This window comes from Anomalospiza imberbis, chromosome 7, assembly GCF_031753505.1.
Source record: "Anomalospiza imberbis isolate Cuckoo-Finch-1a 21T00152 chromosome 7, ASM3175350v1, whole genome shotgun sequence".
Classification (NCBI taxonomy): Eukaryota; Metazoa; Chordata; class Aves; order Passeriformes; family Viduidae; genus Anomalospiza; species Anomalospiza imberbis.
The window spans coordinates 5,704,504-5,732,416 of record NC_089687.1 but is presented as its reverse complement, the minus strand read 5'-3'; the positions used below and the strand labels follow the sequence as shown (position 1 = coordinate 5,732,416).

The 27,913-nt window shown below is 42.2% G+C and overlaps 1 protein-coding gene across 1 annotated transcript in view; it reads right to left on the bottom strand.

The window, feature by feature from the left end:
• The window catches only part of NXPH2 (neurexophilin 2), a 35,358-nt gene continuing 7,445 nt past the window's right edge, over nucleotides 1–27,913 (bottom strand). Inside the window, exon 2 of the mRNA XM_068195163.1 lies at nucleotides 1–2,826. Within this exon, the coding sequence (XP_068051264.1) occupies nucleotides 2,083–2,826 (744 nt within the window). The 3' untranslated portion in view covers nucleotides 1–2,082. The remainder of the gene's footprint in view (nucleotides 2,827–27,913) is intronic.

Below are 27,913 nucleotides of genomic sequence, written 5' to 3'. Positions count from 1 at the left end.
CAGATTTAATAAACTCTCTTTATTTACATACAAATACATGTACACATATGTTCTGCATATGTACACATATTTAAGTGTATATACATACATGGTTTCCACATACTCTACAATAAATAGCATGTAGGGTTTTCTTTTAATTGCCTACAGTGCTGAGTAAAAATGCATGGCAATAAAATCATGGCTTACAGCTAAGTTACAAAAGCACCAACCACTGAACTCGTAGCAATAAATCCAAGCTCATGTACAGCTGGGGCGAGGACACGCTATACAGAATACAAAGTAGACCAACTTGTAGGAATTGACAGGAATAGGCAAACTAAAAAACATCATTATAGACCAGGAGAGACTCTGTATGAAATGAGATGAAGGAAAACATTTAGATTATTGATCAAACTAAACCACACATTTAAATTTGTCACCTAAAGAGAAAAACAAATCACCCAGTTAGTCGTATATTTTAACAGAGTAATTTTTTTGTGTGACTCTTTACCAAGGAAATCAGAATTAATCTCATGAGTGAGTCCTTCTGAGCTGCCACAGTCAATTGTCTGAATGCACATCACCAAACAGTATTTCAATAGTGCTTTATTTAAGCTGTGTGCAACTTCTTGAACCCTGTGTGCGAGTCTGACTGGAGGCAATCAGCACTTCCTCAGCCAGCTCCTTCCACAGGACCTGTGACATCAAACTGTCACCAAGGAGCAGGAGAGCAGATTGGCAGCAGCAGCAGATCAATACCCAGAGAAAGCACAGGGGGTGATGCTGGAACCTGCATGGCCAGAGCCAACCACTCCTGACTGCAGTGGGACCACACCTGGTGGAGCACAACCACAGCTGGACCCTCCCTTGTACCAGCTGCAGTGCAGGGAGCTGGTTCTGCACTAGGGGAAAGCCTGGCTGAGTATTTATATTAACAGTTTCAAACCTGCTTTATGAGGTGAAGGTGCACAGATTTTTGTTGTTCTCTCTCTTTGTCATGGCTGATACTTTGACTTAAGGTGTGCAGTGCAGTGCTAAGGGAGCAACTGGTGCCAAGAAAGAGAAAGCTGCTTGTTCAGGTATCATCCTTGTGCTGTGATGTATTTTCCTTGCTACACTTTAATGCTCAGGGGCTGGATAGCAATACTTGCTTCCTTTGCCTGGAAGCCAGCCCCTGCTACAGTTCAGAGAATCACAGAATGGTTTGGGTTGGAATGAATCCTAAAGATCATCCAGTTCCAAGCTACCTGCCACGGGTAGGGGCACCTTCCGCTAGACCAGGTTGACTTAAAGAGAGATTATCTTTTTCCCAGGTATTTATAGATTCTCTGTTGCTGCAAAATTAATACTGGGGTGTGTGTGCTTGTGTGAATGTGTGAGAGGAGTCAAACCCAGTGGTGGGCACGGGAGGAAGGAATGTGTACCACATGTGCACACCTGTAGGGTCTAGTAAACTAAAGCTCATCGAGGTCTAATTACATCATTGCATATCCATGGGTAGGAAGTCTGAAGGAAGAACTACTCACTCTTCACTTCAATGAACACCTACAGCTACTACAACTCATAAAAATGCAGTTTATTTCCTTTTTTATCAAAGAATTAGCACTTCCTCTTAGTATTTGGACTTGACTACTTGAGCCCTCTGTGTAACATTCTTTATGATATCAGTGGGAGAGCTGTTTATTTGAAGTTTGAGTATGAGCAGCTTTGAGGCTGCATCATTTTTTCTTTCTATTGTCACCTAAAGTTCCCAATGAGAAATAGGACCTGCTAAGTGCTGTCCAATTCAAGTAAAAGACAACCTCTCTGCCATGGAGTTGTTTAAAAAACTGATTTTTAAGATCAGTGTTCATTACAGACATAATTTTTTTGATTTTTTTTCTTGTGCCTGCCTGGCAGTTCCCTTACGAAGGATGAGAGAGCTAAAATGCAACGGCCTCAAATGAAAACGACTGTTACATAAACAGCTGGATTAGTTACGATACAGCACGAACACAGCTACAGTTTTTAGAGACTTTTTAACCTGATAGGAAAACATATTCTTCTCCAAAAGGTTAATGGGAATGCTCGTTTTTATGAGTGATCCCCCAGCCCTTGGCCGGGTCAGCCGGAGGACAGGTACGGCGTCTCGCTGTGGTAGTTGTAGTCGGGACAGACCTTCTGCACCAGTTTGTAATCTACGCTGTAGAAAGCGATGTAAATGCAGATGACTTTGAAGGGTTTGGAACACAACCAGGAGACATGGCTTTGGGTCTGTTCTTGGTAGCAGATCTTGGAAGGGTCAAAGTTGCACAAGGCAGTTTTTTTAGCGCGGTCTGTTTTCTCGTACTCGATGCGGCAGTTGAAGGACTTGGACTCCTTGGTCTCCAGCGTGGACTGTGGAGATGGTTCAAACTCCACCACTTTGGAAGGTGGCACCAGGCTAACAGAAACATTCCCCAGACCCGTGGAGTTGTGTCGGAAATAAACGCTGAAGGTTCCGTTGCCGTGATCGACGATTTTCCCCGTGATCAGGAGGTTCAGCTTTACAGTTTTGATGTTGGAGTGGAAATCACCCCATCCAAACATTTTCTTGAACTTGCCAGTTTTTACTATAGGTCTGCGTTTAGTTCGTGCCAGAGATTCCTGCACCTCCGTGATGTTGGACAACCAATCCCAAAAGTTTTCTATGCTGTCCGAGTAGGACACCTGGCCGTGTTTCAGCACTGGAGATGGTTTAACAAAGAGGCGTAGAGGGTTGATGATCCTGGAATGGACCACGTTGTCAACCAGTGTCTCTGCAGCATCCTTGTCCTCCCAGTCCAGCACGTCCGTGGCTTGTACGACCCGCCTGGTGTCACAGAACACCTGCTCCGAAACAGAAAGGGAGAGCAGTGTGAAGGGGGGAAATAAAACAGCCAAGACACAGGAGGAGCCATTAATATTTATTTTTATACCCATAGGGTCTGAATCAGTCACCTGGACCACTGCAATGAGTAATTTCTACTGTTATATGAAAGTTCAGGGATTTTACTCGAAAGAGCTTATGCAAGATGCAAAAATCTCAGTAGGAGCCATCCACGGGGACAGATGGATAAACCTCTGGACAGGCTGATGGCTGTGATGTGCAAGAGCAGGCCCCATGCTCGCAGATTTGTTAGATGAATACCTGACTGAGGAAAGTGGAAACCTTGAAGACCAAAGTGGCCCCTCTGCTAAAAGATGGAGTGAAATAGAACAGCATGATTTTCCAGTCCCTTCTTTTTTCTTCCCACAACCTTCCAGCTGGTTTAGGCTTAAAATCCTGTTCTGTTGGTGTAATTGTCTCCTAAACCATTTATTGTACATTTGTCCTTTCTGGTGTTGCTTTTTGCATTTGATCCAAACTTAGTTTGCACGTTTGTGCCCTTAGTTTGACACAGTGAACATTTGAACACCCTGTGAACAGTGACACAGTGAACACCCTATTTTGGTGTGCTGGTTTCAGCTGCACAGCTGCCTGTGCTTAGCAAGGCCCAGCCTTCCAGAAGTGCTGAGCATTCCCAGCCACAGAGCACAGCTCAGTTTTAAGATTCGTGACAAGGCCAAGCTGAGTCTGCAATCAGAAAGCAAAACCTCCTTGTACTAGTGACAGAATGGCCTTAACATTTCAGAATCAAACACACAGGTCTCAGTAAAATTTCCAGCTCAGTGCAGACACACATTTCCCAGGTGTGTTCTTCCTGCTCTCTCTGGCAGAGAAGTCCTGTTGGAAATGCAGAACTCAAGTGTATGATCCAGAGGTCAGAAGCAAGATCTGTGTTTCAACAGGATAGAAATGATTATCTGACCTTTTTAGGTCCTTTAAATCTTGAGTAGAAGCTTTGGAGAAGGTGTTTTTAGGGTCTGTTCTGTTTAGAACTGCCTTACACAGTCATCCTAATGTACAAAAGGAAAACTTTTCTAGCTGCATCTATTTCTACAAACTGTGTGAACAGAACAAAGAGATGTTTAAAATGGGAAGAAGAAAGGACACTTGTCCTGCCCGTGTTCCTGGTGACAAACTGCTGCTGGCCCTACCTCCTGGCAAAATGCTGCTCTTGCTTCATCACTGACCCCACAGTGCCAGGATCCAGGTGGTGGATCCCAGTATAACTAATGCAGGGGTGGGGTTTTCACTCTCCAGCACCAACATTACAGGCTGGAAGTTTGCCTAAAGCAGCCAAAACACGGAGTGCAGACGCGGAATGTGCGGGATGGAATTTTGTGCTTTGTGTCTCATGAGGGAAACCTCAATGCTGGGCTTGCTTTTTCCTCTGCTCCTGATCCCAAAGGGTCTTCTACACCTCTGGTTCCTCACAGGGCTCTGTTTGTACAATATCCAGCTGTTATTTCTATTAATTGCAATTTTTCATGTCATAATCTGGCAAAGATTAGAGACTCCAAAGCCCTTAATCTTCACTGGGGCCTGTTCTGCAGCAATAGGCTCCAAACCAGAGCCCAAACCCGCTACCACTACCAGTGTCCTTCCTGATCACCCCTAATGCAGTAATTAAGATGAAATGTGCAACAGCAGCAACATTCACAGCTTGAATGTTGAAAGGTGACCATCACTATTGCTAAATCATAAAATCACAGAATGGTTTGGGTTGGAAGGGGTCTTAAAGATCATTCATTTCCAAACCCCCAGCCATGGGTAGGGACACCTTCCAGCCTGGCCTTGAACACTTTCAGGAATCTGTTCCAGTGCCTCATCACCCTCACAGTAAAGAATTTCTTCCTAATAACTAATCTGAACCTGCCTTCCTTCAGCTTAAGGCCATTCCACTTGTCCTATCACTTATTTTTTACTAGAAATAAATCCACGGCTGGGTGGAAAAGCAGTGGGCCAGGTGTGTCTCTGCAAAAATACCTTATTTCCTTCTTCAGATTAAAAGCAGGGAAGAAAAGACAACAGTGATCATTCTCAGCCCGAGACCTTGTATGTCAACTTTCTGCCTCTATCTTATATTTTTTTTATGGCTGAGCTAAGAACCCGGGGAAATAGGAGATTCTAATGGAAACAGTGACAGATGCTGATCTGTACCAGCCCAAATAGCGCTGTCATAATGATGCTGAGGGAAACATCACTTCTGCTGTGATGGAAAGTTGCTGGTGAAGCTCTGTCATGTTTATGTGTGGTTCTTCAGCCACTCCTAAGCCTGTCACCAGCCCAGGATCAGCTGTGTGATGCTGAGAACGCTGGCCATCTGCACTGCTAGGGAAATCACTCCCCTGCTGCAGAGAAGTGACTCTGCTCACATGAAGCAAGAAGTGCTGCACACGTTCACCCATCCCAAACCTGACCTGAGGCCTTGAGAAGCACAAAAAAGAGGCTTTTCTGCTGCATTTCTAGATTACAGCTGGGCCCAGGGGCCTGGCAGTGCTGGAATACCAGAAACTTTCTCATTTGCATGGCTAAATGAAATGCTATTTAAAATGCTAATGACCACTCAAACCATGGGCACCTACAGCTGGTATTGCTGTTAGTAACTGAGTCAGAGGGAAAAGTGGTTGGATATTTTAAGGTGAAATACAAGGAGAGGAAGCTGTTTCCTTGCAGGGGAATCTGGCTTTGCTGGTGCCTGCACCCAGCTCTGACTGTCCTCTGACAAGGGCACAGGAACACCCTCAAATATCCTTCTGGGCTACTTGTCTTCTGCAATGCTTATTGAAATCCTGCAATGGCTCTTTGGCTTTTCTCCCCTCGCCTTATATGAGGAGGTGCAGAGGACATTGAGCCATGTGCTCAGTGTATGTCTCTTCTGGGGGCTCTCACACCAGATGAGATGGCAGAGTGCTGCTTTCCCAGGGGTGCCTTGCTGAAGGCTCTGATAGGAAAAGAAGAAATATGTGGGTATAGGGTTGGGGATGGCTGAAGGGTGGGAAACATTAACACATGCAAAAGCCAGGCAGGTTTGCCACATCAATAACATATCAGGGCACAAGTATTTCAAGACCATGATGGTGAAAGCACAGAATTGTGCCTTGCTAGACTACTGCTACTTTTATTTATGTAATTGTTACACCAAATGAGGTTTACTCATGGGGTAACGAAACACACCCCTGAAGCTACAGTGACCTGGGCTATTTCATGCGGCAACAAAACAGCTTTCATAAATCATTGATAAATTGAATTATAAGGATGTGATACTCCTGTTTAAGGCCCAGACAGCAATCCTTAGGCACTGCAGAAAGCTGTATCTTACATTTTGCTTGAGTATCTTTTTCCTCATCTTTTTTGAAGTATTTTGCAAGGCTATGGGATTCTCCAGTCTTGCAGAACCTTAATTCTTCAGTCTGCTCCATCCTAGTGCTGTCTTGTTCCACTAATTTCATTACAGGAGATTCAGGAGCTGACAGAATTTCTGTCATCTCAGAGGGCTGCAGGGAAGGGACCTTGTGGCTGGGGGGGTAAATAGGTTGTGTTTTGCAAATATTTGGTAAAAAAAGAGCTTAACAAAGAACTGCTTGGTTCTGCTCAGTGCCTGCCACAGCAGCAGGAAGGAGGGGACACTGCTCAGAGATGTGAATAGTGTTTGTGCTTTTGTAATGTAAAACCTTTGTGGAGTGCAGATTTTTTTCCTGTTTTGAATAAAGCGTTCTGCAGTATAAGAGAACCCAGCTCTAACACTTGGTTTTTCCCAAGGCCCTTCCCTCACTGGCTGCATTTTGCTGTTAGTGAGGAAGGGCCGATGGCTTTGTTCAGCTGTTTATTCACATTGGTTAGCAATTTCTGGGCAATAAAAAAATCTGTATTAAAAGAATGCAGCACATGCTGGAAAAAACTACTTCCTCAGCATCTTTCCATTTCACTATAATGCATCACTATAGTGAAAAATATTGCTGGTAGGGTATTTGAAAAACACCAGCTTAGGCAAGTTAGTGTATCCATTTAAACAGATGGCCATTGCTGGAGTTCTCCTCTGCTGCACCGGTGTTTTCCCATTCCCTCCAAACCATTGATTTCCAAACAGAAATCACCTCATCTTTTTCCCTATTACAGAGGCTGTAAAATGGCACCCAGTTACCCTAAAATTTCCATTTGCCTGTAGATATTTTCCAGTAAGAAACACAACCGTGGCCCCATCCACAGCGCGTCTCGCTGTTTTCTTTCGCTGCGTAAACAGCAAGAACAGCTCAAATCAGTGCAGTGTGGTTTACATTTATGGAGTTTTAAACTTCAAACCTTTGGTTCTTCCTGTGCCCTCCTCTAAAAGATGGTGACTCCTCTGCAAACTCTCCTCCTTCCATGCACGATCCTGATCATGGCAGAGCAGCACAGCGTTAAATAACATTCCCTGTGAGCTATTTTTGAGAAATGAGCTGACACTGATGAAACACTGGTATCAGTAAATGCTCTATTTTCTCTATTTGCTCAAATTTGGGTTCATTTGGAACTTACTGCACTGCCTTTCTCTGTGGGCAAGGCACTAAATAAAAGCAGGTGTCCCCATGCAAGAGTTAATAGTTCTGGTGCTTTGGGAATTTTATCCAGGTTATTCATCAATCACCAGCAATCATTCCTTTAGCTTCACCCCTGCCAGGAATCATTTAAAAACCCTCAGCAATTAGCTGGAATGAATTGGTCTGTTGGAATAAACAGCTCTGAAGCACCATTCTGCTGCTCACTGGGAGCTTCTTATCCCACTGCTGGAGAGAAGGGGTACCACCACTCCTCCTGCCCCCAGTGAAAAACTCACTCATACTGGGGGAGGATTCCAGTGGTTTCCTCGCTCTCTGCTGCTTCCATGCCCAAGTGTCCCCTTGGCTTACACTTGTGTCCCCTCTGCAGCAGCACAGGACACCTCTCTGGGTTCCCTGTGCTGATTTTGGAGCCTCACAGGCCATGAGACAATGTGGCCCCATCAAGTGCCTGCACAAAAGCCCCAGTTCGAAGGGGGGTGTGTGGCAGGGAAGAGAAATAACTCTGCTTTATCGGTTTGAAAATTCAGTGATTTCAACACATTTATCAAATTTAAGTAATTTATGTCTTGACAGGGCTTATCAATTTTGCAAAGCACACACATTAACCAGATACAATGATCTCATATTAGCTTTTTCAGCATCTTACACTGGAGCCCAGAAATATTAATAAAAACTCAGCCCATCATCAATTAAATGGAAAAAACCATAAAATTGTGTTCCGTTATAGTCTTTTAGTCTTTTTTTCCCCCCAAGAAAATGATGACGGGCTCCAATAATTCATCACAACAAGCTGAGCTTGAACTTCACTGATTATTAAATTTTTTTTCCAAAGACAGAGGCTGTGGAGGGCTTTATGGCTGCAGATGTGATTGCTGTCAGGAATACTGTGAGGAATTTGGGAGTTAAGTGACATCTTTCAGCAGGACTGTGTAAGAGTGCCATGTTTGTTCCATCCAGTCACAGCCTTATTTTTCAGGATGCTGTGGAGCTGCTTTGCATTGAAGCAAAACGGCCGAATTGGATGTGGCTTGGAGCAATCTGGTCCTGTGGGAGGTGTCCCTGCCCACCATGGCATGGGGCTGGATTTACATGAGCTTTAAGATCCCTTCCAACCCAAACCCTTCTGTGATTCTCTAATCCACCAAGCACTGAGCTGGTGGGATGTGAATATCCAGAAGAGAGGCTGAACCTTGTGGCTGAGGGTGCTCTCACTCCTCAGCACCCAAAATGCCTTTCTAGGTTCTACAGCCTCGTCCTTGCTAAACTGTAAATGAATTAACACTAGCAGGTTCTTCTGCCTGGCTTTCTGTCTTCTGGGGCAATGACTGGCTCTTCAAAGGACTCTGGTGCAAAGATGAAATTAAGTCACAAACTCAGAGTTCACTTGATTTCTGTTTCATCTTGAACCCAATGATACAGAGGGACTGTGTTCAATGTGCCAAATCCTGCAAAGATATCCATTATGGGGGGAAACTGCAGAGCTGGGAGTCAGGGGGGCTGATGTCCAGCTGGACAGTGGCAGAGTACTCAGACTTCTCAAAATCCCCCAGATAAGTTAGGGAGGTTACAATTTAGAAATCTTTAAATGCTACCGCAACTTTCTTTCACTCAGGGAAGGTAGCCAGAAATCCCCTGTTCAATAACGAACAGAATTGGATTACTTTAACAATTTTAGCCAGCCTTGTGCAGTTAAAAATACAATGAGAAGATGCTTCAGCAGAAAAGAAAGCCTTCATGATTGAGCCTTGCAGCCCATTAGATTTTCTGCCTGTAAACAGAAACATTGAATCACTAAGGCTGGAAAAGCCCTCTGAGATCACAGAGTGCAATCTGTGACTGAACACCACCATTTCAATCAGACCATGGCACTGAGTGCCACATCCAGGTTTCCTTAAACACTTCCAAGGATGGTAACTCCACCACCTCCCTGGGCAGCCCACTCCAGTGTCTAATCACCATTTCTGTGAAGAAATTCCTCCTAATGTCCAACCTAACTCTCCCCTGGCACAGCTAAGACCATGACCTCTCCTGTTGCTGGTTTCCTAGGAGCAGAGCCTGACTTCCAGAGCCTCCTTTTCTCCAGGCTGAGCCCCCTGAGCTCCCTCAGCCACTCTTGGTGCTCCAGATCTTTCCCCAGCTCCGTTCCCTTCTCAGGACATGCTTCAGCCCCTCACTGTCCTTCCAGAGAGGAGGGGCCAGAACTGCACACAGCACTGGAGATGTGGCCTCAGCAGTGTCCAGGGTCCTGCTGGCCACACCACTCCTGACACAGGCCAGGTGCCATTGGCCACCTGGCCACACCTGGGCTCACGTTCAGCCAGACAGGACCACTGAAAGGGGCTTTGTCATTCCTCCTCAAACCATGACAGGAAGAAAGATCTCTGTCACACCTGCATCCACCTAAAGGTCAGTGAAGGTACAGGTAGAAATCTTTAGTTCAATGAGAATATGAGATGATAACATCCCTATAACCCACAGACAAAAGTACAAATCTAAAAGGGGTATGTTGGGATAAATTTCCAATCCCAGATACAATTTCATTGCATATTTTTTAAACAAAATTGACACTTCAAACTCAGTATCATATTTTACAGGGAAAAAAAAACAGTTTAAAATTCTCCCATTTGTGTAAGCAAGCAAAATACTATTTTACTACAGCACTTCAATAAAGAAACAAAACTGGGAGGAAGAACCAGCAGAAGAAAAGAGTGAAAATTAAAAATAAAGCCTGCAAAGATTTCCTATTTCAAAAATATGCCTTTTTCACAACCCTGACAAGCAGTTTTTGGTTATCTGAAGTGTTCCCTCCAGCTGCAATCGGATAGATTGCTTTTAAATTATATCCATGCATTGAATTGATCTACCTTTTTGCTGAGAGAACAGAAAATTTCTTCTGAGAAATGTTTCTTGCCAAAAAATGTGAACCAATTCTATTCTTGAAGACTTTGACTCTTTGGGTTCCCCTCCCCCCGCCTTAAATCTAAATTAGAGATCTCTGAGATAAAAATTAGGTCTCTTATTTTCATGTGTGTTGGGGAACAACTTTTAATTTTTTTTTAAATACCATTAAGTAGTTTTAGTTCTTCACTATATATGAGGCATTCTGGAAGGGTAGGGAAGTAAAAGAAATGTAAACCTTTCTGTGAAGGGTCTGAAAAAATCATGTATAAAAATATCAAATTGAGATACAGTAGATACAGAAAACTTAGATTATTATTTTATTAGCACCAAATAAGCCCCACTGATTCTCAAGTGGCTTTTTCAGTCACTCTGTGCATTTTCTTGATATTCAGGCTGAATTCTCACAATCTATTTTGCACTGAGCTTCACTCCTACTATGGACACATGAACTGTCTTATGGGACTGAGATGTGCTTTTAGGGTTGAGAGCTGGCATTAGTTATTTTTACGGCCATTTAGAAGACAATCCTATTCACCTGGAAATCCTGAGATGTGCCAGGTGTTTTCAATCTACACTGAAGTTGTGCTGCTTGCAGGTGCAGCTCATGGAGTCATTTAGGTTGGAAAAGGCTGTAAAAAACATCGAGTCCAACCATTGATCTGGCACTGCCAAGTCCCACTAATCCCTGTCCCTAAAACCCAGGGCAGCTTGCAGGACCAAACCCCAACGCAGCCTCCTGTTCCCACAAAGGGAAGTGGGGACACTCATCCCCTCTGCCAAGCTGGCACCTGCCAACCAGCCCTCTGCTGAACTTTACAGTTAATAATTTCCCCTCCTGCTTATTTCCTTAATGCCTGGGAGATTTTGCTCCACGTTTGCCAGATCAGTTCATTAAAATACTAATTTCGATCTGTAATTATCTGCGTGTGAGCGCTGCTGGTGGAAGCGGCGCTAGCGCTGATACGCTCTCAGCTGCAGGAGACTTCCCAGTCAGATGCTCCAGTCCCTGGAAGCTCTGGGCAGGAGCCACCGTGGTGCTCAGCTGGAGCCTGCCTGGCAAAGATTTCTGAGGGGGGAAATATTTTAAGAATCGTAGTTCACCATGAAGGCTGTTTCGCGTGGCAGGGAAAGTGCGTGAACGGAAAACTGCTGTATCTGTTATAAATTATCCTGACTTTACTGAAGTTGTCATGAGGGTTTTTTATGCCTTGTAAAGTTTAAATTAAAAATCAATTATGGAAGAGCCCTTAATCTCCACTTTGGAGTTGTTTTGTGTTTGGATGTGAACTCTGAGACCCCAACGACCTCTCTCAGTGCGAAATGGGACACAGCAAAGGCTGGTTTTTCTCTCTTCCCACTCATATGCAATTATTCAATTTTTTACTGCATTATGAAGAGGAGAATTTTAATAATCAAACCAGATTAAAAGAGGGAAAGAATGCTGTTAGAAACAAAGAGAAGCTGTGCATTTCTAGCAGATTTCAAGCTCTGTATTATTACAATGCGTAAGAGATGATTAACAAAGAAAAATATTACAGTTATCTACTCCCTTTGAGAGCTTAACTAATGAACCTCTACCAGCTGCTCTTGAAAAATCAGAAACACTATCACTATCAATTTCAAGACAAAGCACAGCTGACAGATGTTTGAAGTGATAAATCAGGCTGCACAAGTATTAAAATAACAAGCCCCAAATGGCCTTTAAAAGACAAAGGTGCTGCAGTGAACTATTTTCAGCCACTTTGGATCCTGTCAAAAGTTAGATCACTGATACAATTATCTTGCAAAGCAGTAATGACCAAAGTAATACATTACGAAAAATCTAACAATGCTGATACTTGAGCCAGGCTTTTGAAAAGAACAGGTTTGATAGTCATTTGTGCTTTTAATGGCAGAACTGAGAATGCCGTGCTTCCCTGAATACTACTTCTGGGAATGAGTGATGAAAAGTGAGCTGGGATGAAGCATTAAATGTAACTGAATTGCATTCTTGTACATTTTAATTAATCTTTTTTTAAATCAAGAAGTTACATTTTAATAGGCAATGAACACCATTATTTAAATCAAGCATAAGATTTTTGTGTTGCTTCACTGCAGGCTGCATTTTCTAACAACCTGTCGGTGATGTGATGGAGATAAAGATCCCATTCCTGGAGAACAGTGTGTGCTTCCAAACTCCACTGCCTTTAATGGGAGACAACTGTAGCCAGGGGAGAGGGAGCAGAAACAAGTCCCAAGTTTCTGGACTTTGCCCCAGCTTTCACAGTTTAGTGCATCTTGTCAGAGCGTGCACTTCCCTCCTAACCCTCAGCCGGGTTAGGAAGGAAATGCTCTGTTTAAAGCATTAAAAGGTGTTTTTCGGGCACCACTCTTGGCTCAGGCAGGGTCATCACAGAGCTCAGCCTAGAAAGCTCCCCGTGGAAAAGAGCTGCCCTAGGTGCTTTCAGCACTGACATCTCAGGAAAGCTGTGGTCACCCCAAGTTCCTGGCAGGCTCCTGCTACAGAACCAGTTAACTGGGGTCATCCAGTGACTCTTGAATTCCTCCTGAATCCTCCCGCTGTTTGAAGGAAGTGTGTGGATGTACCCAAGAGTCCATCAGCTGGGCAGGGACAGAGGAGATTGACTAAAAATACTGTCAGGTTAAAAGCTCTCTTCCAGAGAACATTTTTGTTGTTTTCTTCAGGGATGATGTTTCTTCCTGGAAACCCTGCTGCCCACGTGCGCTGTCATTAACGCACCCTGAGCAGCACAGTCGGACCAAGCTCTGGGAACTGCTCAGTGCATTTGTGGCATCTCCCTAAGAAAAATATTTCTGCTTCAAAGCTTTGTGACAGAAGCACGTGGGAAGTGCAGGAGCAGGCTGGACTGGTACTGGCACAGAGGCACAGGGGCACCCGCTGCTGCTCAAACACTGCCTGGTGTTGTGGATGAGGGAGCACAGCAGGGCAAACCACGGGCAGAGGCTGCTTTGGAAATGCAGCCCAGGGATGCCAGGGTCACACACTGGGGAGAAGCTCCTCCACTGACATCCTTTCAGTAAGGTGGAGGCCCAGGAAAAGCCTGGCAGGGAGCACCACCCCAGGACTGCACTAAAACCTGTCCCTTGCTGGGCAAGCCCTTTGTCACTGCCTTTCCCCAAGTGCTCCAGACGACAGCACAGGTTTGGGATGAAGGCCAGACTGAGGATTGTCCTCCTCCCAGCCATGCAGCCAGTGTGGAAGCTGGGGCTGTGCTGGAAGCTGCCTGTCCCCACGCCTGCTCACAGCTTGTGTCCTCCCTACTCAATGCGTGGAAGGCCACAGAAATTTTCTAAATTAAATTAAAATTATTTTTCCTTTTCAAAGCACTTAGCTTGAGATAGCACACTGGGGAACTTGGAGGTATTTCATTGCTGCCTACACACACACATGCATGCTGCTTTCCTAAATGAATTACTCTCTTAAAGAAGAGAAAATCATTGACTGAGGCTGCCTGATTATTAAGTTTTAAGGTGAAACAATATTAGCTTTTGCCTGGCATGAGCCAGCCACGCCTGCAGTCGTGTTCTTCATAATGGTGTACTAACAGTGACTTCATACTGTGAGGTCCTATTGAAACCCAATTTTAATCTCTTTTAATTTATCCAGGCATTTTTTATGTCCCCGAGAATAGGAAAATCAGAATTCCTTTTTGGAAAAAACCCAAAATGACAGGTTTAAGACGCTTTGAAAACTACAAGGTTCAAATTTGAAATCCAATCACCATGCAAGTTTTAACAGGGCTTAAATAGAAGTTGGTCAGTCATCTGCTCTGATAGAATAAATCCATGACTTGTGTTTAACAAAGGGAGATGAGTTTGACACTAGATTGCCTGGAAGAATGTCACAACATGTGCCTGGTTTGTTTCCTTGCAGGAATTTACCAAGATAATTAATATCTAAGATAGTTGTAAATGCACTGTAAGAACAGGAGGATCTGAAGACAGAAAGGCTTGGATCAGATGAAAATGTTACATTCTAGCACAATAGGAGTTAATACAAATTGCTGTCATTTGCATGCAAAAATATAATTTCAAACCTATTTGCTCCACATCTGTATCAAACATGAAAGGAGCACATTCAACACATCTTTACATCTTCCAATCTTTCTTTTACTGTGAATTACAGTGCACATAACCCCAAGTGTAAATTTGGTCTCATTTCACTATGCATTTGATGTATTCCAATTGGCATGTAAAGAATAACATTTCCTGGTTGTCTAAAAGAACTGTACTAGCAGGGTGCTTGCAGTTGGTGAAACAAGCCCTGACAGCAGATAAATCATCCAGGGGAGCTGGGGGTGAGGGGAATGGCACTTTAGCATGTGGCTTTTAAGGCACACATGTCTGAAACATATACCCCAGAAAATGTACAATCCTAGCAACAGGGCAGAGGGAAGTGTTCTCTTCAGAGGCACACCAGTGGTGTTTTACAGGAAAGGCTGTATAAAAGCATAACCTGAAAAAGTCTTTCCTGTGTTAGCACAAATAATGCAAACTGGAACGCAAATATCAGTGGATTTGTGGATCCAGCCAGCTGGATCCCAAACCTGCAAAACCCCCAAAGGCCTGAACCTGAGGTCAGATTAGATAAGCCCTCAGTGAGAAATCTCAGCTCTGTTGGCTTGTCTGTCTTCACTTACCGCAGACTTTTTTCCCCCTCCTCAAAGTTCAGATAATCATAGAATCACAGAATTGTTTGGATTGGAAAGGACCTTAAAGATCATCTTGTTCCAATCCCCAGCCATGGGCAAGGACACCTTCAGCCAGGAAGGATAGGAAGGATCCCCAGCCATGGATAGTCCTATCCCCATTCCCCTAACAACCCCTTTGGCTTTTCCCTGCTCCAGAACTTGACCATGCAGGGTGACAAAACCAAAGTGTTGCTTAAACACCTCAGTTTTCAGAGTTCGTTTGGGGTTATTCTTTTTTTCAGCTGACCACAGTCTTTACCTCCCTAGCAAATAATTAATCTACTTCCAAAACAGACTTTGCTAATTTAAGATTTACTCTGAAAATTACCAATTTGCTAAGTAGTCAGTTCTCACTACTATTTAAGAAGTTGGATAAACCAGTTCAGAAGGACCCAAAATTGCTAATAAGACTTATAGTCACTGTTTAATTCACACACTGACTGAACAAAGTGAGGTGTTTTTCATTAAATTGTCAGATTCTGAGTCTGTATAAGAAACCTAAGCCCTAGTCATGAATAGGTTTGGGGATGAGTGCCCTGAGTAATTTCAAATCCCAAACATTCAGGAGTTAGGAAGAGCAGGTTTTTAGAATAAGAGATGTGAGATATGAGCTGATAAAGGGAAGCTACAAGAGCTGGTGATGTATAAGTGATGCCAGGCTTCAAAAGTCACGCAGTCCTTCTTGTTCCTAATGTGTGTTTTCCCACAGATTGTGGAGATCAAAGAAGGAAACAAATCTAAATGTAACTGCCTAGACCAAAGCTGGTAATAAGTGTATAACAGACATAAAAGCAGCTCCGCTGTAAATGTTTTAAACTGTCCTCTGTGGATACAAAAGGTGGTTCTACAGGGACAGGAAGTAATTCCCTGCATTAAAATTTAATGTGTTGCCCTATGTGATCAATTACAAAGCTATAAATATGTATGTGCGTGACTGAATCAGTAATAAAAATGTGATTTTATAAGTGTCTGAGTCTCCATGATCAGGCCAATAAACTTGTTACATCAAATTGCATCACAGCTTCTGATACCTACAGGAGCACCAGTTCTTGTGATGAACCATTTCAGGAAGGGCTTGTCTGCCTATCCTACCTGCCTGTGATGCTGCAGGGATAAGGATAAGTGGAGCACAGCCCTGTGCCACTTCCCCGGGTGCCTGGATCACCCACTGCTACAAACCTAATCTGGACCAGTCACAACCGTCAAATTCACCAGAGTACATGCAAGGTAGTCTACCACAGATTTTGGCTCAGAAACTGGTAAATAAATCTGGTTTCCACATTCTTCTTAGCTGGGTTTGAGGCTGGGAACCTTCCAGCTCCTGTTCGAGGCACAGCAGCTTCTCCTGTCCACAAGCCATGCATGGAGGAGAGCAGGATGGCTGCACTCAGTGAGAAACAAGGATTGTTATCACCCACCTTCAGGGAACAAGGAGCGTGACTGTGTTACTTCACTGAACAGAATTAGTATTTCCACATCATGCCCCAGAAAAGAAGGATCTCAGCAGATCTCTGTCCAGCCAGCAAAGTGCAACACCTCATTAGTGCAGATTAGTTGTATGTCTTACAAGATAAGCTCTGGTTCAACTTTGCTCAAAATTCTGCAATAATCTTGACAGCTGAATATGGATCAAAATGTCCAAAAACTTCTGATGTTCATTGCTGCAGTTCATTGCTGCTCAATACCTGGGGGAGATGTTTTCTTTGGAGTGCCAACAACATGCTTCACTTGGCTGCTTTTCTCCATCTCCACAGTCACTACATCGGATAAACAGGCTGGAGGGAGAGGAAGGGTCACAGTGCTCTGGTTTGCTCCTCTCTCTGGTTTGGGATGCTGCTTCCCTGCCTCACAGCCAGGCTGTGATTCTCCCACCAGTGTGTGGAAGAACTAAAATGTCAGATCAGGTCTTGATGTTCTACATTTAGAGACGTACTTGATTTTCTGTACAGTAAGTCCAAAGTTAATACACTACACCTGGGTCATATTTTTGTAAACTAGTTCTTGCATTTTGCATGACTGTGCAAGGAAAATATTCCTTACCAGAAGTCAGACCCATGCAGACACCCAGGAGTTTCAGTAGGAGGTAACAGGGAAGAACGTTGGCTGCAGGTTTAACTTCTAATAGCTACAGGCTAGGAACATGCAAATAACTGAGAGGTGTGATCGTGGCAAAAGTGAATTGTAGCACCAGCCAGTCCTGAGAGAATATGCTCTGCTGCAGAGAATGGCAAACCCCCGTTGCCTTTGGCTTTAATGATTTATATTATGAGGTAAGTGAACGAACAAGATACATGCTGGTTTTTTTGCTCCATCCATGTCCTCAACTAAGCATTTCTTTTTTTTTTTATCCTGTGGCTAACATCACAACTAAACTTTAGTATATGGTCTGAGAATTGATAAAAAACCTTCTTTGCTGTTCTGCACAAAATACTTCTTAAAGAACCATTAGTTTCCTGATTTCCTTCATGCATATATTATTTACAAAGCAAAAAACCAGAGGGAATCAAATCACACAACCTACAAAAAGAGTGAAAAGCAGGGCCTTACTTGCTCCCAGTAGTGAAGAAATGTAGTGTTAAGACTTGAAACTCATTTCCAATTTTGTGTGTTCTATCACGGTCTCTAAACAGCGCATTATCTCACACACCAGATGTGCAGCTGTATCTAGGAACTACAGAGTGCAATAAGTAAGGAATTTCAGCCCTATTTCTTCTTTTATGTTTTAAGTCAAATCCTTATTCTGATTGTAATTTAGGTTTTTTTCTTGTTTTTTTGTGTGTTTTGTGGGGTGGGAGAGAAGTGGGGAGTTGGCTGTTCAATTATAGAAATGGAAAAAGGAAATCACATGGGACACAGAGTATTTTAACGTAACAACACAAGAGAAATCAACATCCACACCTCTAATTTTATTTAAATTGGTGTAAAATTAGACTATAGAAACAACTTAATAAACACTTAAGAGGAATTTTCCCCCAAGTCAGCAATCTCCTGGCTGCATCTGGAACTGAAATAAAATTGAGAGATCTTGAAAGTTATTTGAACCACTGTCAAGTGCTATTCTGAAAATATGACTTGGATATTAAGTAATTTGAACACATTACAATAAATGTTACTCTTATGTTACTAAGAGGTTTATTTTTATTCTTATAACAAAAATAACCATAATGATAATGATGATAATAACAATAGTACTGTTCTGTCAGGTGAGAGGTGGTGACCTCATGAAGGAGTCAATTGGTGTTGTAAATGCCTGTTTTTCATGTATGAGTATCCTGGAAACAGGACATAAAACTTTGCACCAGGATGAATCTAAAACCTGGATCCAGCATGCTAATTTTCTGGGATGTTAACAGTATTTGGGAGCTGGAAGGTGGAATATCAGCTCAAGAGAAAAGAGAGGCCACAGAGGGAGAAAACTAGTTTTATTCTTCATGGCACATTTTTGCCTTGCTGTTTCTCCAGGAAGGTTCCTGAGCCTGCCAGGAGTAACAGAACACTCCTTGGATTCCAAGAAATGGAATGTGGGCTTTGACAACACCTGAACCCCAGCGTGGTGCTGTTGTTCCCTGGCTGTGAGCATGGTTTCTGTGGAAGCTGACAAGGGTTGGTTCCTCCCAGGATCAAATGGCTGCTCACCTCTAAAGGAGCCGAGCCTGATGCGCAGTGCTTGCAGTCATCCACAAACAAATGAGCTAATTAAATTATTTTTTTGTGTGCTCTGGTATACTGCATAGTCCAATTAAGTTGTTAAGCCAATCATCATGAAATAAATCAACCATATTGTTACATAATTCTTTTTAACAAACAGAGACATCATTATATGAACTAGGTTCTAAGGGTGCCAGATGCTCCTAAACAGGGAGTCTAATTTATTTCATTGATTTTAAGAAGCAACTCATTCATGTGTGATAGCTTTTGTCATCCAAAATGCTAATTCTTGTCTGAGTTTAAAGTAGGTTTTCATCTTTCTCATCCATAAATGAGAGCACAGAAGAGCTAAATATGGACCCTCTTTAATTCCTCGTCATACAATCACATAAAAAACTTGTCCCAAAACACTGAATAAATAGTGTTTATTTATTCACAGCTAATAGGATTGCAATAGAAAAGAGGCCAAAATCACTTCTCAAAATTAGTGTACTCAATATGAACAAAAAAAATCTGATCTCTGAAAACAAAGGTTTTGCTGAAGAAAGAGCACTTGCTGAAAGCTTAGCATTGTGTAATGGGAAAAATGGGATAGACTGGGTTCCTGGGCAGCCCATGGTGCTGCCCAGTAATTATGTTAAACCTTAGAGCAGAGCAGGCTGGCAGTGGGCTCAGAGGCTTTGGCAGACTTGGAAACCTTGTACCCTCTGTAAGAAAAGATTATGTGCTTTCAATTTGATTAACATTTCAAGGATACTGTTAAGGGAGATGGGCAGCAGAGATGTTCCCTTCCACCACTGCCAGTGACGCAGGCTCCTCCAGAGCAGAGCAGAGTGCACACATCTAACCCTGCAATCAAGCAAGCCTCTTTTTATCTTTTTGCCCTTGGTTTATGCTTCTTTTTCTCCCAGAGAGAAGACTATAGGAAACAGCAAACCTGTGTTGGTTTTTTCTGATGCATTCATTGGAGGGTTGAGTGACTCTCGCAGAAGGCAAGGTATGCAGAGCAGCTTTGGTTGGCAGCCCTCTGCTAACCCACCTCCGAGGGTTTCCTCTGGACCATTAATAACCTGCAGCCTCAGAGATGCACAACAGCACTGAGGAGAAAGAAATGGGCATTACTGAATATTTTCTGTGCACCTGTGCTTACCATTCTGACTTGTTCCTGTTTATTTTGGACCGCAACAGAACAGCCTTGCCTTGTATTTTCACTTGGCCAGTGATGATTGAAAGTGATTTCTCTGGATAAAAGCTGAAGAAAACAACCCCGTGGTTTCCATTTGGACATTAGAAGGTTGATGTGTTTTGCTGTCACATTCTATTTCTAAATGCATGACACTGCACAGGTGTTCAGACTCCAAATCCTTAGCGAAATCTGTCATCTCTCTGCAGCTTGTCACTACATCAGCTCACAGACTGAGGGGAGAATGAAGTTCCTGTATGGCAGAAAACTGCAAGTGCTCAACTGTGGTTAATGATAATTTCTTTCCATAGCTGAAAAATATTCCTACATTTGATACATTTTGCAGGTGTTATAACTGCTTTGAGGTTCATTTGCCTATCTAGAATTTCTCAAATTATTTTTCTACAAGCCCTCAATGTGTAGGACACAAACTAACATTAAAAATGTGAATCATTTTTGTAGGAGCAAAAGTTGTTAGTCTGAGTCAGACCAGGTTGGAGTTTTACCTCTGTACTTGCTCTCCATAAAATTCTGACTGAATTCAGAAGGATGAGACTTACAAAGAATTGCACATCTTCTTCCCATGCCTGCCTTAAGCATGTGTTATTTCTGTATCTGTAGGCATTGCTAAAATGTAGCACAGCAAAGAATTTAATAATCAGCATTTTAAGAAAACCATTCTTGAGTTTTCAATCAGAAAAAAAAATGGGGCTAACCCACATTAATGCTGTTCTCCAAACGTTTGTTGAACAAACATTGAATCTTAAACAATGCTAACATGGAACAGTATCTCACGTTCAAACTGTAGAGAAAGGTGGGGAATGAAGCAGCTCTTACAGGACTGCTCCACAGCCACCAAGCAGGTGCCCATTTCTACCCCACCCTGGCATCCTTGTCCACAAGGAACACTTCCTTCTGCCTCTGTGGGGCAATTCTCTGTTGATATTGAAAGACCAAACTCAAGACCTGCTCCCTAAGTAAAGCTTAGATCTCCTAAAGAGACCTGAAGTGAACCATTCATGTTCTTCTGGCTACATCAGAGATAAAATTGTGAATGAAAACTATTCCTGTGCAGATGATTATTTAAATTTTGGCTTGATGATCATTTAGCATCCATCACTAGACAAAACCAATGGTGCCTGTCTCAGTGATATCATATTGAACTCCAAGGAATCCATTTGGCTCTTGCACAACTAATTCAAGTCCTCTGAAGTTTTATTCTATTCCCTACACAATCCCTACTATCAGTCAGAGAGAGCAGGGAATTGGGGTCCCCTGAGCAATCTGAACCCAAACATGGCCCAGAGGGTGGGTGTCATTCAAGAGTGCTGAAAGAGCCAGCTGATGTTATTGTGAGGCTTTTCACTATCTGGTTTGAAAGGTTTTGAAGAATGGGAGACAACCAGGAAATACCCCAAATACAGCAACTTTTTTCAAAAAGACTAAAAACAGTCTGGGAGATGACCAGCTGCTCAGACTCACTTCAGCCCCCTGGGAAATCATGGAGCACATCCTTTCTAAAGTCTGACGTGCTAAGGAAGGGCAAGATGATGACTGGGAATAGACAGAGTAGATTTACCATGGCTTTACTAAATTGAACACGATTGACTAAACTGGTTGCCAAATATTTATCAAAAAACTAGATCTGTGGGTGAGGAGAGAGCAGAGGAATGTCACCTACTTTGTCCAGGTTTTTGACACAGCCTCCCAAGCACTTCTGCCTCCAAGTTGGGATGTTGCTGCCTTGATGAGGGGACAACTGAGTGAAAAGCAGCTGGAGTGAGGCTCAGAAGGCAGTGGTTATTGAGGCACACTCTGAGCAGACATCAGGAACAAGGGGGGGTCTTGTTCTCCTGTAAGACTGCAGCCTGAATTCACAGATGCACTTTGAATCCCTCTGTCCATAATCACTATCACTACTGAAGAGATTTGACGTAGTTACTGGAAATCACAGTGTAACAGAATAATTCCCCCTGGAAACTAATCTTCCCAAAGATGATTTTAACAATCTTGTTTGCTTCAGATTTCATTAAAAAGTTATTTTCAAAATATATTGTTGACAGTTGTTGATGTTGGACCAAAGGTGGTTATATAAATTCTAGGCTTTGATTGGCAGCATTTAATTGAATTCAGCAATTTTCCCCCCTTGTTTCTAATGTACACATTCCCTGAAACAAGTCATATTTGTGTTGTAAAACTTAAAGGACAGAATTCACCTGCTAACTTCCCAGGATGTTGTCTTACATATACATACTGAGCATGTAACAGCATGAGCTGTTCTTCCTTGCTTGGCAATACCTCCAGGACTGTTTCCTATTTGAGTTGTCAGGAAGACAGTGCATTTCTTGAATAGATGGCTCAAAAGCATTTTGAAAAAAACAGGTTTTTTTTTTGCCTGGTGGATTTCAAAATATCACGGAGCAGACATACACTTGGCACCATGTGAAAGAAGAATTTCATCTCAAATGTTAATTTATGAGATTTGTATTTACATTTAAGGAGATTTAAAAAGTGATATTAACCCTGTCATCTCCTGGTTTAATCCTTCACCCTTCACTTGGATGTAGCACCTGCAGACCCCACTGCTTTCAGGATTCTGACACACCACAGAGAGGGATCAACCAGTTGACCCCAGAATTGAGACCACATCATGAAATTAGCAACCAGATCAGAAAGGAAGAGACAATTATGGGCTTTTATGAGTAATATCAATCACTTGGATTTATTAATTTTATCTTACAGAAGATTAATAGATATATAGAAAATTAATATACTTTTACAGCAGTGTAATTTATAAAGGAAAAAAAAACCTTTTAGGAAAAGCTGTGATGCAATCTACTATTAATATTTTGCTGAGGGGGGATGAGACTGTTAAACCATTCACCTTGCAAACACTACTTAAAATTGACAAAGTACAGCCTAGGAAGGTTATTCTGTATCTTATGCTCCAGGGTCAATAATTCTACACTTGGAGATTTCCCTGAACTGATTTGTCTGTACTTCAGATAGAAACACACTTTGATGTTCCTAACCAAATTGATGCATTTCCCCCACACATTTATTGTTCTTATTTCTAACTGCTGAAAGAAAAACTAGCACCTTCACTAGCTCTTAATGGAAAGCTTCTCTATTAAAGATGATGACTTCTATGAGAAAAGGTGGTGGTTCCAGGCAAAGGGACTATTTTACAGACTACTCTAAACGTATTTCTTTCAGTAATAGGAAATTTGAAGCAATATCAGGTTTATATCAGCAGAACATGTGATTCTTTAGTAGCATCTTTCAACAGAAGCTTTTCTTACACACTGACAGCTACAAGGGTTGTCACTGCTTGCAAAGAAATGTGTCCCTTGGGAATGCATGGGATATTTCTTTAATAGAAAATTAAGGACTGAGCAAGACATTTAGGTGTACAATCTGTTTATCTGTATTTCCTGCTGGTATTTTTCTTTTCAGACACTATCAATTTTACCCAGAGCACTGATACCCCTGAAGAGCTTGCAATGGAAAAACTTCACTGGAGAGACTGTTAATGTTTCTGGTAGATACAAGAATGTTCTCCCTGAGCTGACCAAAACCTCTCAGCTGTATTCATGCTCCTTTTTGTGGCTGTGCCTGTGAGCTCATGCATGGTGCTAACACAGTCACGTAGTTCACATCTTCAGAATATCCACAGAGCACACATAGTGTCCCATCCTCATGGGCTGGCTGCAGCTGTCCAGGAAAAAACCAACCTGTCTACATCACATGCCCATTAGAAAAAAAAAAAAAAAAAAAAAAGGCAGTGAAAGCATCACAATTTGAAGTAGAAAAAATATTCCAAGAGAATTATTCAGAATGTCTTCCTCCTGAATTTAGCCCATTTTCTAAATCTGAGAAATTGCCATATTTTCCAAGACCTGTATTAAGGTTAAAAGATACTGTCTAAGCAAATTGGGCCAGCACATATCTTTCCAGTTAGATGGTCTGTGAAAACCAACAGGACAGAGGCAAGGAAAAAAATAAAAAAAAAAGTAAATTATTCCAAACACCCAGAATCTGAAGATCAATAAAGAGGTAAAACTTGCTGTGACTCACAGTGCTAATGTTGCAGATCTTTGAGGAAAAGGTGCCCAGGAACAGGCAAATAATGCAGTCTGAACAAAGTGTCTCAAGAGTGATAGAAAAGAAGATAGCTAAGCATAAAGGGAAGGAATTAAGAAAACTTTTTGCGTAGTATTAGGAAAAACTGGACAATATGACACCATCAGCTGTGAGATTTCCTAAGGATTATCATGGGACCTTCTAAAAAAACACTAAGGAAGAATACTAGGAAGTGTTTAGCATCAGCAATCCCACATCACAAGAAGGTATTGGGTAGTTTTCCAGGTATCCATCTGATAAGGAGAACAACAAAAGCAGGGAGAATTTGACAGACAGCAAATGCAGATCCTCCCCAGTTTCACAACTGGTGCCTAAATCTATGAACTCAAAACTCACACAGTAAGCCACATGACCCAGGTGGTCCTTACATTTTAAGGCTGCAAATTCCCTTTATTTTTTTTAAGAGCACACCTCACCAAGCACCCAAGCTCTAATCCCTGGATGGGCTCTCCCAGGACACAACCCTTGATTCCTGTTGAAAGATCCAATCCAGGATGTGGTTTTCACAGACCTTTGACTAAGGTTGCAAAAACAGGAAAAAAATGCTTGCAGTGATGCTTCTACCACGGATTTATTTTCTAGTATCTCTTTGCAGGAGCAAGAACATCCTCAGGCAGGTGCAGGAAAAGTCACTTTCCCGCTGTCACTGAATTTGTACATATTCCACCTCCCACCAAAATAAATTAACACATTTGTACCTATTTTGTCTCTTCAAGGTGGATCCAAGCAGGTTTCAGTCTTGTTGAGGGCAGGGACTGAGCACCCTGCTGTAGAATACAGTCTCCCCTGATAAATTTGATACTGTCTTGAGAGATCCAAGCTCATTTTCCCTTCTGCCATCCTAACCAGGGGATAAGCACTGACTTATTTGTACAGAGAGAATGGAGATTCTGGACTGACGAAAACACCTGTTTGTTCATCAGTCATTAAAAGCTGCTCTACCTTAGGCCAGCCAGCTACTTTAAAAAGTCTGCTAGTGCAAGAGGAAGCAGGCATCCCTGCCATCCCTATTCTGGACCTTTCCTTCTGGCTGAATCTCATTCTCAGGTACCATACACAATCTGCAGGTGTTCAATTCAAAGTCATGATATCTGTAACCTCTGTGTTATCTTTTAATGACTTTATTTCCCAGAAGTGTGTGTAGAAAACTCCTGACCACATTTAGTCAAGATGTTATTCTTAAATTGAAGAAACAAAGAAAATAAACCAAACAAATCAACAATCTATGTAGGTTTCTTGCCCCACTAAAATTGATCACTAGACCTTTTTTCAAGTGAGTATTTTGAGGAGGAGTATGAACCAAACGAATTATACAACAGCACATGTTTCCATTAAAGGCAGGATGAAAAGCACTTTTGCAGCCTCTACATGTCTGTCCAAACCACCAAAATGTGGCTACCCCAGGAAATCCTGGTGAACTTCTGATTGTGATGCAGCTGTGTTTTGGCTTTCAAACTTGCTTCTGTTTCAAATAGTATTTTAGCCCATTTCTTAAGAAAATCAAGCTTCCTGTGATGCTGTTGCTCATCACTGAAAGAACTGTTCAATCATTCTGTGCACTTCAGTTGGATCAGAGCTGGTGATCTCAAGGATAATTAAATTTCTGTTAGATAACTGTAGTGGATGAGACAGGAATGGGGACATAGGGCACATGTTCAGCAGGCTTTATTAATAACTGATCACAGACTGAGTTCATCTCAATACTCCCTGAGAGCACAGAAGGACAAGTCAGTCAATGACTACTGAGTTGCATTATCAGGACTACAGTTTCAACATCTAAATAGAATAAAGTTCCATTGCCCTCACAGTTACCAGCACTATTGAAAAAAATTAAAAATAAAAAATCAAGTCGTTACTTTGGATGAACAAGACAGTCCAATCCATCAAAACACAAGAAAGATACAATAGCCATTATATTTATATTTGTCCCCATATTAATCTTACTATTCCACCAAAAATATAACTCTGCTGTTCATTGAAAGAATATTGCAAACTCACCAGAAGGCAAATTTCTGCAGAATGGTGTCCTTAGTCAGCATAAATACAAATTTTGCTATTTTAAATTCATTCTTTCCTCCATTGTTCAACATCAAGTATTAAAAACAGCAACACTGAACCCTGAGTCTAAGCATGCACAGTAAGAGATCCCATCCAATACCCACAAAAAGGTTTTGTTGAATAAAATATGGAGTTTAAATTCCCTGGTTACAGCAGCATTAGGCTGCCCATTGCTGATAACACACAGGTCACACGTGTCCAAATGAAAGGATTATGGGGTGAACACCATAAAATGGATCTGAGTATGAAGTATGTCACGTTTCTTCATTCTTACATTTAGAGGCTTTTTATTTAAATCAAATAGGTCCTAACTCAACAATGCATTTATTCCCCTGTCAGATACTCAACACACTGGTATTATTTTAAGCTAGCTTAGCTTGGTGCCAGAAACTGGATACTGAATTCTAGTCAGAAGAAAAATAAGAAAAGACTTGAAGAGTGAGATGGATGAGAATGGCTTTCCCACTCTTTAAGAACTTTAAGGAAAGGCATTAACTGTGATCTCACCAAAACTGACGTAAAAAAATAAATCTGGGATTATGGGTTCTAGGAGGAAGGAGAGAAAGCATAGAGAAACTAAAAACCTTCTGTGCTCCTGGATGGTAATGTGGCAGAAATGCAGTTTGTTGCATCTCTTGATCTGGATCTAAGTTTTACACAACGCTGCTCACTGCCACAATAAGACCTTGACAGGCAGAGGGCGTCCCTGCACAGAGGGGAAAAATATGCTTTTTAGAAACAGATGCTTTTTAGGGAAGAATCTACAACATCTACAGTTCTATAAAACTTGCTCCTTAAAAACCAATCCTCACATCATATTCCAATCATGTGCTTTAAAAGTGGATATCCACTCAGACTTGAAGTCGTGACAAATGAGTTAAAAAATGGATAATTTGAAATGGAGACACTCTTGAAATACATTATACAATCTAGGACTCAAAGCTGATAAACCTTTGGATTGATTTGCTACCAGACAGCTTGGACAGACAGAAGCAGTGAGTGAGGGGTGAACAGATGACCACTAATAGATTCTGGAAAGGTAGCTCTAACGATTTGTTTCCTGCAAAAATTAAAATAAAATGTTTCAAAAAATATTTTAAAAATATTTAAATTTAAAAATTTGAAGCTGAGTAGTAGAAAGGAAGGCAGTCTTTCTACCTGCTCTTGGGCTGCTCTGCTTTGGATGGAGGGGCATCTCCAGGAGGAAGAGGAAAGCAAGGAAGCTGCTGGTTCTCCCAGAGGAGCTGAGCATCCTTTGCTTGGAAAAAAACTTGGGGAAGATAGAGCACGGAGGGAGACAGAAACAGAGGGAGCAAGCAGGCAGCTCCCAGCAGAATGCAGCTTAGAAAAGCTCCCTGGAGGGCCAGAAACTTCTTCACAGCAGTGAGCAGACCCAAGCCAGGGGAAGGCGAAGAAGACTGATGGATTTGTCATTCAGTAATAGAAGACAGTGCAGTTTGACTCAGAATTAACTCAAAAATGGATGTTTCCAGCACTGGAAGATTAATGTAATGTCTGGAAACCGGCACAGCAGCTCAGCAGCGGGTGGCAGCAGAGGCTGGCACACAACAGCAGCTGTAGCACAGGATTTGTCCCAGCCCTACAAGTGTAGGATCAGTCTTTTCTTCCTTGCCTCGAATGGTGACAGAACTGAAAGTAGTCAATGGGCAAAATTGAATCGGTTTCAAAAAAGGCTGAAGTGTTTCAATCACCTCATTTAAAGTGGTCCAGGCTAACACACCCGATAAGGCAGTGGTGTCACAGTAACATTATCTACTGCGAATCTTTCCACAAGGCTGATTAGCATTTTGTTAGTTTAATGAGTGGAAAACAACACAGGCTTTAGCCCTCTCCCTAGCTCTCT